This window comes from Triplophysa rosa, linkage group LG8, assembly GCF_024868665.1.
Source record: "Triplophysa rosa linkage group LG8, Trosa_1v2, whole genome shotgun sequence".
Classification (NCBI taxonomy): Eukaryota; Metazoa; Chordata; class Actinopteri; order Cypriniformes; family Nemacheilidae; genus Triplophysa; species Triplophysa rosa.
Genome location: NC_079897.1, coordinates 18,085,467 through 18,097,891, shown reverse-complemented (window position 1 = coordinate 18,097,891; position 12,425 = coordinate 18,085,467). Strand labels below are relative to the sequence as shown.

General features: G+C 37.9%; 1 protein-coding gene across 1 annotated transcript in view; it reads right to left on the bottom strand.

Annotated features, from left to right (window-relative positions):
* Positions 1–1,803: 1,803 nt before the first annotated feature.
* The window catches only part of ephb6 (eph receptor B6), a 33,813-nt gene continuing 23,191 nt past the window's right edge, over positions 1,804–12,425 (bottom strand). Inside the window, exons 6-19 of the mRNA XM_057340826.1 lie at positions 10,419–10,574; positions 9,450–9,721; positions 8,737–8,818; positions 7,806–7,930; positions 7,100–7,262; positions 6,320–6,434; positions 6,149–6,204; positions 5,598–5,714; positions 5,233–5,480; positions 4,913–5,131; positions 4,549–4,698; positions 4,100–4,284; positions 3,875–4,030; positions 1,804–3,778 (exon numbers count right to left, since the gene is read on the bottom strand). Of these exons, the coding sequence (XP_057196809.1) occupies positions 3,673–3,778; positions 3,875–4,030; positions 4,100–4,284; positions 4,549–4,698; positions 4,913–5,131; positions 5,233–5,480; positions 5,598–5,714; positions 6,149–6,204; positions 6,320–6,434; positions 7,100–7,262; positions 7,806–7,930; positions 8,737–8,818; positions 9,450–9,721; positions 10,419–10,574 (2,150 nt within the window). The 3' untranslated portion in view covers positions 1,804–3,672. The remainder of the gene's footprint in view (positions 3,779–3,874; positions 4,031–4,099; positions 4,285–4,548; positions 4,699–4,912; positions 5,132–5,232; positions 5,481–5,597; positions 5,715–6,148; positions 6,205–6,319; positions 6,435–7,099; positions 7,263–7,805; positions 7,931–8,736; positions 8,819–9,449; positions 9,722–10,418; positions 10,575–12,425) is intronic.

The window sequence follows — 12,425 nt, the reverse complement described above, 5'->3', positions numbered from 1 at the left end:
GGTGGACAGTAGGAGAATAAGAGGATGCAAAGAGAAAAATAGATGATGCATAGAGGTAAACGGGCAAAGAGAGAGCATGATAGTTTCTGAGAGACCCCTACTGCAATTTAGGATTCATTCAAATCTGTAGCTATTGTGCTCAACAAAGTGTCAGAATCTCAGATTCTTTATTATTAGTAACTTTAACCGCAGTGATCACGCTGAACATGATTTGGACTACACTGAATTTTAAGGGGTTTATTTAGGATGGTAATATACCTCTATGGTGTTTCGAGATTGATCCGTGGTCCATATTTTCCTGTCCTGACCCAACATCATCAAACTGCGTAGCTGCCACCTAACGGGTGCGAAACATAACCACACCAGTCAACACTTTTAAAACTCCGTGTCAGATAAAATACAGCAAACCTGTCCGAAATCAGCTGACGGATACCACGATGTTCCCGAAGATTCAAAACAATGTTTGCAAGCTTGAATATTTACCTTTATCGTACAGTAGGCCTATAGGCTGGATCTCTCAGGTCCTCTGTCTGTCCGATAAATGACCGTTGTTTCCCGCTCAGAGAGTCCGTGCAACACGTGGATCATTTAATATTTTCCTTAACAAAACGAAAGGTGTTTGTCATTAAGCCAGTGACTGAGAGAGACTGAGGGACTGGTCAAACAGATACCACCACAACAGGTCAACACAACCGGTTTCTCAACTCGATGGGTCAGGAATACTTCATTGTTTTCATTTTTTTACAACGTAACAGGACAGACAGCTAAACACTCTTGACGTTTTTCACGTAGGATTTCAAGTCATTTCGTTCCAAACATATTTTATGAATTCCAGCATAATTTAATATCCGCGCAGTGTAAATGATCATTTGTTTAGCGTTATTATGTAATAACAACATCAAAGTGTGCTGGCTTTTGTAATAATAGATAGTCATTAGAGACTAACGCTGTGGTGAAACACAAGACACCTAAAAAACAAGGGCTAATTGTATGTTTACGCCACAAAGAAGTGTTTTGGTCCACCGTGTCAGTAGTGAAGTAAATGATACCTGATATATTTTGCGTATCAACTTAAATGTAGACGTTTGCAAAACGTTATTCTATACATATATATACATTTATTAGATTTGGTTATTTGTTGTGTATTTACTAGCGTAAAATGTACATTTTAGTATAAAAAATACAATAACAAATGTCTGTGTCACACACAGTAGGTAATAGTTGGATTACAAATCTTTGGACTATCTTTGGAACATGGCTTGGACTACACGTTACAATGTAATGGATGTTTTTTCTCAGGATAACTTAGTCATGTGTTATGCATCAAAAAGCATCAATCTTTGTATGTTATTATGGAGCTTTACAGAATAATACTTAGAGCACATGGTTTTACTGTTAAACCTATTGAGATTTACATGCCTCTTGTTTTGTATTTTGAGGTGTTTTCACATTTGTGTGCTTGTTTGTGATTTCATGTCCACCACAAATAGGCCAAAACTTGCAAACATCTAATTTTGTTAAGGTTTTCTCTATCATTTAAACTAAAAGCACTGTTTTATTTGTAGTGTGTTTATTCTGTATGCATGGCCCCTAGCAGATTACAATCTCATAAGGACCCACTTCTGGGCAAAGCTGACATGTACTGATCTATGTCTAATACAAGGAACCCTGATGACTGTCAGCACTTCATGGGAGATAGAAATGCAACATTATGTGAGTGTAGATTTGGCCCTAAATGTATTATAAAAATTAATTTATGATTACAAAATTAAATATGCCACACATACTAGACAGGAGTCATCGTTAAAGAAAAGCATATATATTTTTACAAATTTGCATGTTGGAATCGTGGTGAACAACTGTACATACAGAACAAAATATACATCCGCTTGATCATACACTCTCTTTTTAACATATGTACAGGAATCCATTCACACAATTTAAGCAGCACAACACCCGTTTTTATCTATACACTAAAGTCTGTCACAGAGACACACACTCAAAATATCCACAACATCTCACTTTCATGTCAACCAGCCATAATAATCACATTTACTGCAACAACTGCCTAACGATTACAGTGTGACTTTATGCTACATCATTTAAGAAGTGAGATCATGTGTTTTGTTGAATATATCTTGGGAAAAGATCAGGGCTGGTGATAGGAAATGTTTTAGGACTGGGCACACAACAGCATGGATTGTGAGTTGTGCCTTTGTGTGTTATGTGTTGGTCACTGAGACGAGTGAAATCATGGATGTCATCGGTCTCAGATAAACCTAAGGAACTACCGTGGTCATATTGTAAAATTAACTTACAAAATGAAAACTTTCTTGTCTCTGAATATCTTTTCACACCTGTATATTATTTTTACCAGTCTATATGCCACAGAGAGTTTTCAGCTATAGGCAAACAATGAAAGTATTGTTTGATTTCACTGCAAGAAAATGTTTTCTCAGCATTTTTCAGTAAAAATATCCTTAAAAAAAGCCTTAAAAGTTCAATTTTCTTTAAGATTTTAATTTAAAATGTACTTGTGAAACAAAATTTTATAAAATATTAAATTAAGATAATTTCACTTCTTTTTCATGTATCTCGAATTAAAGTGGGATTATTCCAATTGTTTCTCTTGGAAGGACTACTAAAAAAGTTTCACGGTTTAAAAAAAAGGAAAATTTGCTAACAGGGTAAAAAATAATTCAAGACATATTCTCTGAAACAATTAGGTAACACTTTACAATAATGTGTCTTTGTTAACATTTGTAAATGCATTAGCTAACATGAACTAACAGCAATCAAATATTCTTTCAGCATTTTAAGTGTTAGTTAATGCTAATACAAATATTCATGTTTGTTCATTGTGCATTTACTAATGTTAACAGCTACAGCTTTTGATTTTAAAAATACTCTTTCTATTATTTATTGTGCATTCCAATTAATATCAATCAAACCGCAGTTGAGTTGTTTTGATTAAGTAATAAATTAAAAAAAATACAGCTAACTAACACAATAAAACACAATAAAAACATGATAACATAATAAAAAACATGATTTTTGAAAAAAAAACATGGAGTTATCTTTTTCGCAAATAAACTCTTTAAATGTATTAGTAAATGCTGAAATTAACATGAACTAAGATTAATAAATGCAGCTCATGTTAACCAATGCATTGACTAATGTTAACAAATACAACCTTATAGTAAAGTGTTACCATTCTGACATTGAAATGTAGTTTTCAAAATTCCACAGTTTCTTATTCAAAGCCGTTCATATATTTGTATTGTAAAACAGGATGAAATATTGAACAATAAAATACTGTGAAGTTAAAAATGAAACATTGACCAAAAGTACCATCAAAGACAAATGTCAATAACTTTAAAAATCTCTGATTGTCTATGCAATTGATTGTAAAAGAAGTCTTTGTGTATTTAAGGCGCAAGTTCATACTGAATGCCATCAAGTAATGGACCAATACGTGACAACGTGGGAGGTAGTGCAACGTTAAAGGAGGAAAAAAGCGTAAGAATATGGAAGACAGTTGAGCAAGTAAGGGAAGGACAGATAAGCGAAGACTCCTTCAGTCTTTCTCTATTCCAGTGTTGTTGTGGGCTGACAGGCTGTGTGGACTCCATCACCAGCATGCATTGATCTGTCAACACAAAGTGGGAAGCCCTAGACTTCCACGTGTCCCTGAGTGAGGTGTGTCCTGAGATGTTTAGCTGCATTTACGATCTTCCGCTGATGTCCAATCAGATTTACTCCTATAGCCTGAACATCCCTAAGAACAAAAACAGACAAACAGTATAAATTACCTACACATTTACAGACATTTGTTCTGAAACACGTTCCTTTAGTTCCAAATTGCTAAACTTACTCCATTGCGAGCATGCTCACTCTTTCCAAACTGTGGAACTGTGCTCTCTCGAACGCATCCTTATACCGATCCATCTTTAGAGCCGTCAGCCAATCACCGACCGTTACCACTGATGACAGGTCAGTGGGGGTGGGGCTTAGAAGTGGCTGGGTGGAACTAAAAAGAGAAGTATATATCAAAAGATGATGCTTATATAAAAATGTAGAAAATGTAGTTGTAACTCACCGGATGTGGTCAGCTTTTAGGGAGGCGGGGTGCCGTATGAGACGGTCAAGTGATGACAGAAGAGAATCAAAGCCTGGCCGGTCCTGTCTGTCTGCCTGCCAGCACTGAAGCATTAGAGCGTGAAGAGCAGGGGGACAACCGTTTGGAGCAGGCAAGCTGTACTGATCCACAACTGCCTTCATTACCTAGAGGGACACAGAGAGAGATGTCACTTTTACAGTGTGAGGCACAGAGAAATACAATGAAGCAGAGGTGGACATGTAATGAGAAGAACAGAAAAATACATAGTAAAAGATGACCTTGTATTTATAAAAAAACTGTCAGATATTCTAACACTGAAGTGCAGATACTTTTATGTATCAGTGTAATAGTCCAGTAGCTCCCTCTAGTGAACTGCATAGTGAAATGCATGAAAGGCGGTTCACAACACTGCACTTTAACTGCATCACCTCTTGGTTGCTCATGTCCCAGTACGGACGTTCTCCGTATGACATGACTTCCCACATGAGTATTCCTAAGCTCCAGACGTCACTGGCTGAACTGAACTTACGGTGCTGGAAAGCTTCAGGAGCGGTCCACCGTACAGGGATCTTACTGCCCTGAGACAGAGAGAGTAATTCGATTAAACGCAATGACAACACAAATTAACAAAGGAAAATGTTTATTTTAACACCATGGCAGACTATTTAATCTTAGGAGATAAATAATGGGTTGGGTAGAATTGGATGGATGTCAATGCACATTGGCATGCCGGGATTTGGAAAGGACATCTTCATTTGAACATTGACTTCCAGAAACTGTCCCATAACGCACCAGCGAAGCAGTGTAGGTGGGCATGTTGTGGTCCAGACCCCTCATTAAACGTGACAGGCCGAAGTCAGACACCTTGCACACCAGGTTGGAATTCACCAGAACGTTTCGTGCTGCGAGGTCACGATGAACAAAATTCCTCTCTGAAAGATAACGCATCCCAGCCCCAACACCTCTCAGCATGCCTACCAGCTGCAACACGCTGAACTGATCCTCATTTTCCTTAAAAGATTAAATAAAATTCAGTGTGGCAATTGAGAGCAGACAACATTAAAATACAGAGAATATAGTAAATATTTTGATGGAAAATGCAGCAGTCACACCCTCAGAAAAGCATCAAGGGGGCCATTCTCCATAAACTCTGTGATGATACGTTCAGGTGGGCCGCGAGTTATCACCCCCTCTAACTTCAGTACGTTGGGATGGTCAAACTGGCCGAGGACGCCTGCCTCGCTGAGGAACACATTCTTTTCACGGTCCGTCACCCCCCAACGTAAAGTCTTAACAGCAACCAACACCTCTCTACGGCCCAGTGGTCTGTACCGGCCGCGGGACACCTCGCCAAACTGAGCTAGAATAAGAAATGAATGATTAGAGATTCTGTATGTCAACAAAAAAACTCAAGAATTTACACAGCTTGAAGAATGGCTTTTTGCCTCTAGGAAAGCTATTTATACCATGTACCTACCAGCACCAATGACCTCTTCAATCTTTATGTGAGCGGGGTCGATTTCTCGTGCAAATTCTTTGACCGCCTCACTAGGGTCCTCGTAAGTAGAGGGGTCCACGTAATATTTCACTCCACCTGAATGAATTACACCATCATCCACATTAAACTTCATCCAGAGAGCAAATAATGATTGGTTGTATCACAGACATGCTGTCAGTGCGCTGGAGTTTTCAGGTCAAGTATTACCACAAATATGTCAAAACTACTGACACAGCAGGAAATTTATCGTCTGTTGTCACAACAGCAAACTTCTCACAAACCACTTTTGGTTGTGGCGTAGACGCAGTGTTTCACAAAAACACAGTTATTATATTATAGCTATAATTACACACTAGTCTGAATACAGAGCACTTTACATAATTGAGTGAACTGAGTGAAAAGTGAAAACATTGTGGTTTTTCTCTCTAGTCAGCTCTGGACTGTTTTATACATGACATACATGATCTAGAGTTGCCAACATTAGACAACATATTTATTTGATTTATTGATACAGAAAGGACTCTATTCACCTCTGTTACTGATGTATCTCTGCAGTCTGTCACTATAAGGGCTCTCTCTCCTTTTGCTAATGAAAAAACATACAAAATCAAAGTTACAGTACAAATACACAATTGTTTATTTTTATGCAGTATCAGAAAATATCAAGTTTTTATCTGTGTGAATTGTTTTGATGGTCATACCTTCTAAACACAAAAACGATGATGATTGCTGTTACAACTAATAGAAATGCCTCTCCACCCATCACTGATCCAACCATAAGAGGCAGGCGGTTCTGAATTTGTTTCGATTGCTCCTCTAAAAAGTAAATGGGATTACTAGTTCCAAAACATAACAGTTAAAGCATAAGAAATAACATCTTTTGAACATCCAAAAGTCTATGAAATGTAGGCTATATTTTTACTTAAAACTTGGACAGAAAATGTTTCAATTCTACAATTTCTAGGTCTCCAAATGGAAGCAAAATTATGTGGCAATAGTAATGTAACTTTCACAAAAACTCAGATTTTCATGCTTTACAAGATGCTGTCTGGAACATTCTCACATCATGCTGGGATAACACAAATCATGAGATTTGCATAACATTGTGTCGTCAAAGCCAGACTCGAGTGCACGCTGTTTCTGTCCTACTGATATTAGACTTTGGAACCCGGTGTATGCATAATTTTGTATAATTTTTTTTAAAAATCATTGTGAAATACACAATAAAAATTACAATAAAGTAAGTACTGTACGTAATGGTCTGATCGGTAATCATCCTGTAAGCTGCAATATTTATCAGTCCAATAAAACCAAGCAGTTTTAAGGGCACTACATTGCAGCACTAAGCCAATGAAGAAACAATATTACCTCACTGCCATGTTAAACATGTTAAATGTTTGCATAATCATATGTTTACAGTCATAGCTAGAGTGCCAAATAATGTGTGGTATTTTATAATATACAGTATCATTGTGTCTCACCCATTGCTAAAGTGCTGAAGTAAATGGTATTGCTGTAGGGCCCATAGCCTCTCTCATTTCTAGCACGTATCTGGACGGCGTAGATGGAGCCGGGAATCAGACCTCCAACTGTCACAGTGTTAGTTTCACTGAACACACTCACAGCACTGTCCTCATCAGAACCCTGCCAAAGAGAAAGTCCACCATTTCTAGACAATACCATGCATTTTATTTGGAAATGTATAAATTATGATTTATAATATAGAATGTATCTAAATGATGAAAGGTGACACAGAATGTTTTTGTTGATTTAAAAGCATTCACCCAAAATGAAAATGCACTTATTTATTCACACTTGTTGTTCCCAACATGTTTGACTTTCTGGCTTCTTTGGAACATGAAGAAATATTTACTTAGCAATGTTCCATAAAATTACAATGAATAAAGACGTCCAAGCTTTAAAAAGGACTCAAAACCACCCTAAAGTCTCATGAAAGTGTCTCATGAAAAAAATATTTCTTCACACAAAGTTATCGTACGGTTTCAAACGGTTTGGAATGTAGCATCATTTTATGAGAGGCTTTATGATGCTTTTGACTCTTTTTTGAACTCATTCATTACAGTAACCCAATTCTTCAAAATCCTCTTTTTGTGCTCCACTGACAAGTAAATAATGATCAAATTAAAAATGGGTCATCTATCTTAATCTTAAAGTAAAGTTAATAACCTTGTCGTAGTATCGAAGCTGGTATTCTAGGATGTCGCCATTGGGCCGGTCAGGTTGAGGCCATGACAGTGTGATGGAGTCTTTAACTCTGCTCAACTGGTGCAGCATTGGAACCTCAGAAGGCACTGAGTAAAACATCACAACATGAAAACACAAGTAATTACAACAGTCACCACAAGGGGGCCTCTGTTTCCAACCATTCTTAATGCTTTAGCTATCCCATAGTTCCCTATGAATGGTTTGATATGTGTAATATATACATCATGAATTCACATGCAAATATAGTCCCAAATGTATTAAGCCATTTACATCATGTTTTGGTGCATGTCTGACGGTTAGTTATACATGGCTGAAGCTTCATCCGTGCTAATGAGGCCATGAGTTATCCATTCTCCATTCCCGCCCTCTTCCCAGGCCCCTGACCCTTCATCTCAGCCTAATGTCTTCGTCGGTTAATCATTCATGTGGAAAAGCATGGCTAAATGCCTCAGTCTTGCTAAATATCATTAATCTTTAAGTTTTGTTAATTCGATTGGTTTAGGTAGAGATGGTGATTATGTAGTCGAAGGGAGAGGAAGAGAGACGGTTAAACAGAACCATGTGAATTGCGCATGTCTCTGAAGTTTCTGCGGACTGCCACATTGATTATCCTCTCCGCGTTTTTCATCTCTTTCTGTCTCTGCCTGATTTCCTGACAATTATATGAGTTGACAGCATATCGTGACCTCAAGCCACCTGGGTCCAGAACGAAAAATGATGAGGAGAAAAGACAGATGGACAGAAATAAGGGACCATGGGAGAGAAAAGAAATAGAGAGAGAAAGGTGGAGCACGTCTAGACAGAGATGGCAGGGTACAGGCACAGAACTCTGATGTTCACATTTATCGTCATTAGCACAGATGTTTACAGCGTACATTTTCTTTCCTCTCACCTGATTGGCTGGTGGTGAAGTTGATGCTTGCAAACTGAGGTGGAAACGGACTCAGTGCCGATACTTCATTCATTGCTTGAACCTGTCAAATCATACGCAACTTGCATTTCATCTGAACTTTTCAAAGGGATAGTTTACCTCAAATTAAAAATGTATAAAAAAATGAAAATATAGCTATCATTTATCCACCCTCCTGTTGTACCAAACCTGTATGACTTTCTTTCCTCTGTGGAACACAAAAGAAGATATTTTGAGAAATGTCTCAGTGGTTTTGTCAATGTCAATGTTGTTTGGTTACCAACATTCTTCTTTTGTGTTCTACAGGAGAAAGAAAATCATACAGGTTTGGAAGGCTATTAGGGTGAATAAATGATGAAAGAATCATTTATTTTTTGGGAGAACTATACCTTTAATTGAATAGTAAATATCCATAATTTGTTGTATGGGGAGACTGGGGACACACACATATCTTATACCATTTCTTGGCAATAAAACCATTTTCATTATAACTATGAAAAAATATTTTTTATTCTAATTGTGGTAATGAAAAAGTTACTGATACTAAAAAGAAGTAACTACTGATACTAAAAATACCCATGCTGAAATATATCCCTTGTGACAACAAGCCCCAGTCTCCCTTACTTCATGTGACAATATGTAACAATGTTAATATTGCAGACTCTCTCTATGGTCGTACTGATCATTATCTGTACCTGTATGAGGTAGGTGACTCTAGTGAGCAGGTTTTTGAGGGTGACCCTAGTCTGTTTTAGGCCGGTTTTAAAGGGTGAAAAGGTGACCGTCTCTCCACACCACGAGCACATGCTGGGTGGGGTGTTAGTGGCAGACGGGCAGATTCGACACACCACCCCATACCACACTTCACTCCGACCCCCCATGTCCGAGGGTGGTCTCCAGCGCAGCGACACCCCGCCCTCGGAGCTCTCATACTCCCAGGACACTGATACGGGTGCTGATGGAGGACCTGGGAGAGAAAACCTCAGGTTATACACAAACAAGTGTACATCAGTGTTCAACACCTCCTGAATCGTCTAATGATTACCCTCTATGCAGACTACAGTGAACAAACACTTCAAACTTTAGAGGTTAATATGTATCTGGATTGTTTATTCATTTACTTAAAGGGATAGTTCACCCAAAAATGAAAATTCTGTCATCATTTACTCACCCTCAGGTTGTTCCAAATCTTTATAAATGTCTTTGTTCTGCTGAACACAAAGGAAGATATTTGGAAGAATGTCAGTAACCAAACAGATCTCAATCCCCATTTACTGCCATAGTAGGGAATATAAATACTATGGGAGTCATTGGGGGATGAGATTTGTTTGGTTACTGACATTCTTCCAAATATCTTCCTTTGTGTTTAGCAGAACAAAGAAATGTACACAGGTTCGGAACAACCTGAGGGTGACTAAACCATGACAGAATTTTCATTTTTGGGTGAACTGTCCTTTTAAAATAAATCTTTCCTTTAGAGCTTTCCTGTAGCTCAGTGGTTACAGCATGGGGTTAACACTGCCAAGGTCATGGGTTCGATCCCAGAGATTGCACATAATTAGAAACAAATGTGTTTTATAATGCAATGTAAGTCGCTTTGGATAAAAGCATCTGCCAAATGCTTAAATGTAAATCATCGTGGATATAGTCGGTTGATCTCTTACTTGTACAGGCTGTGGTATTAGCATCGGTGGGCGCGCGGTAGAACCCGCTTCGACACTCGCAAAGCTTAGAGCCCTCAGAACTGGTTCTGCTGTTAGCCGGGCACTCTGTACAGGAGACAGAGCCTACGAGCGCTTTGTAGGACCCAATTGGACATGCTGTTGGAAAGTGAAAAAAGATTTCAATTATGGCACGAGACGTACCCAAGCTGTTTGGAAAGTGTCAGATTCCTACTTTGGAATGATGTCAATTACAGCAGAACTGGAAGCTGATCAGATGAATCATGTACAAAGGGCTGTATAATTATCCAATTGGATTCAGTGAGCGCCAAATCAAATGTAAATGTTACAAAAAGCATCGGAAAAACTATGTGTTTCAATATGTGCAAATTTACAATGAGTGTTTTATTGTTCTCTCAGGCACTTGAGTTAAAAAGCTTCTTTTATCCGTTTAAATTACCAGGGAAAAAATAAAGCATGAATGAATCATCCTCCAAACAAACTAAATAGATTGTATTTATATAGTCAGATGTATAATTAGAGAGAAATCAAAGAGTGAAAACATTGTTGGAGGGAAATCAGAGAAGCAGATCATATTTTTTTCTGACTAAATGCAATTCAAAAGAAAAGAAAATACCTTTTTTATTTATTTATTGCTGCTGTCCTTCAGAAACCTCTTATCTCCATATTTCATGATGTTTCTTTTTTTGTCAAATCATTATTATTAGTCACACTTTATGTTTGGCACTGGGTTTTGCAAATATAGTATTAATGTATTAAAAAGGTCTTGTCAACTTTGACAACACAGTATTTAATCATTTAAAAAAGTACAGTGTTTTTCCATCTCTTGAAAAATGTGTGAATTAGGACAGCCGAGGTTTCAAAAGGACAGCGACGATGAAACACATCTGTAAAATGGGACCTCTGACCACTCGATTTCAGAAAGACCAATGATATAATTGCTGTGACATGGTGATGGCTAATTGGCTATTAAAGGAACAGTTCACCCAAAAATGAAAACACAGAGAAGATATTTCGAAGAATGCTTGTAACCAAACAGTTCTGGGCCACCATTAACTACCATAGTAGGAAAAATTGCTTTGTAAATTTCTTTGAGATATTCTAAAGAATGTAGGAAAGCAAACAGTTCTGGGGCACTTTTGACTACCATTCTTACTATGGTAGTCAATGGTGGCCAAGAACTGTTTGGTTACAAGCATTCTTCCAGATATCTATCTACAAAAATGTAGACACAGATTTGGAACAACTCAAGGGTGAGTAAATGATGACAAAACAAATATTTTGGGTGAACTGTGCCTTTAAATCGAGTCGTTTCAGCTGAGGCACTTCATTGGTTGCTTCCTATAGATCGTTGTTTGGTTATGATACACTCAGCGGCAGTGCAACATGTCAACTGTTCATTGAAGATCAACAGTGACCCATCATGAAGCCCAGAAACATAGGAGGGCTTCATTAAGCACCCTTTCAACTGTGACCACACAAAAACTCACAGCATACACAATGTGCTTTATATAAAGAGGAGGCGCATATGTGAATCAATATGTTTACATAATTCACACTGAAAAGTTTTCAGACCTAATGATATCATCACAGAGTCATACAGCAGAACCGACATGATGTGAAACTAGTGACACTGACACCGGTTAGACTGCAAAAGTGCATTGAGATGCTTTGTCATAGAAAGGCTGTGACTCATAATTACAGAGATACCGTTCCTGTTTCATTTCTGTCAAGTCTCCTGCCCTCATGTGAAGAGACAGGCCATACAAATGTAACACGTTTAAACTTCCATAAACAGATGGCAAAGGAGAGAAAAACGAAGAAACACAGAACAGAGAGGGAGGGAGATTTACATTTCCACAAAGCTAAAAGGATTTTGGTGTTCTGACTGGCCCATCAGATTTGATATTCATTCCAACGTAAGAGCATGAGAAGTGAGAAAGACAGAAAGATAGACACGCTGAGAGAAATTTGCCATGTATTTTTCAT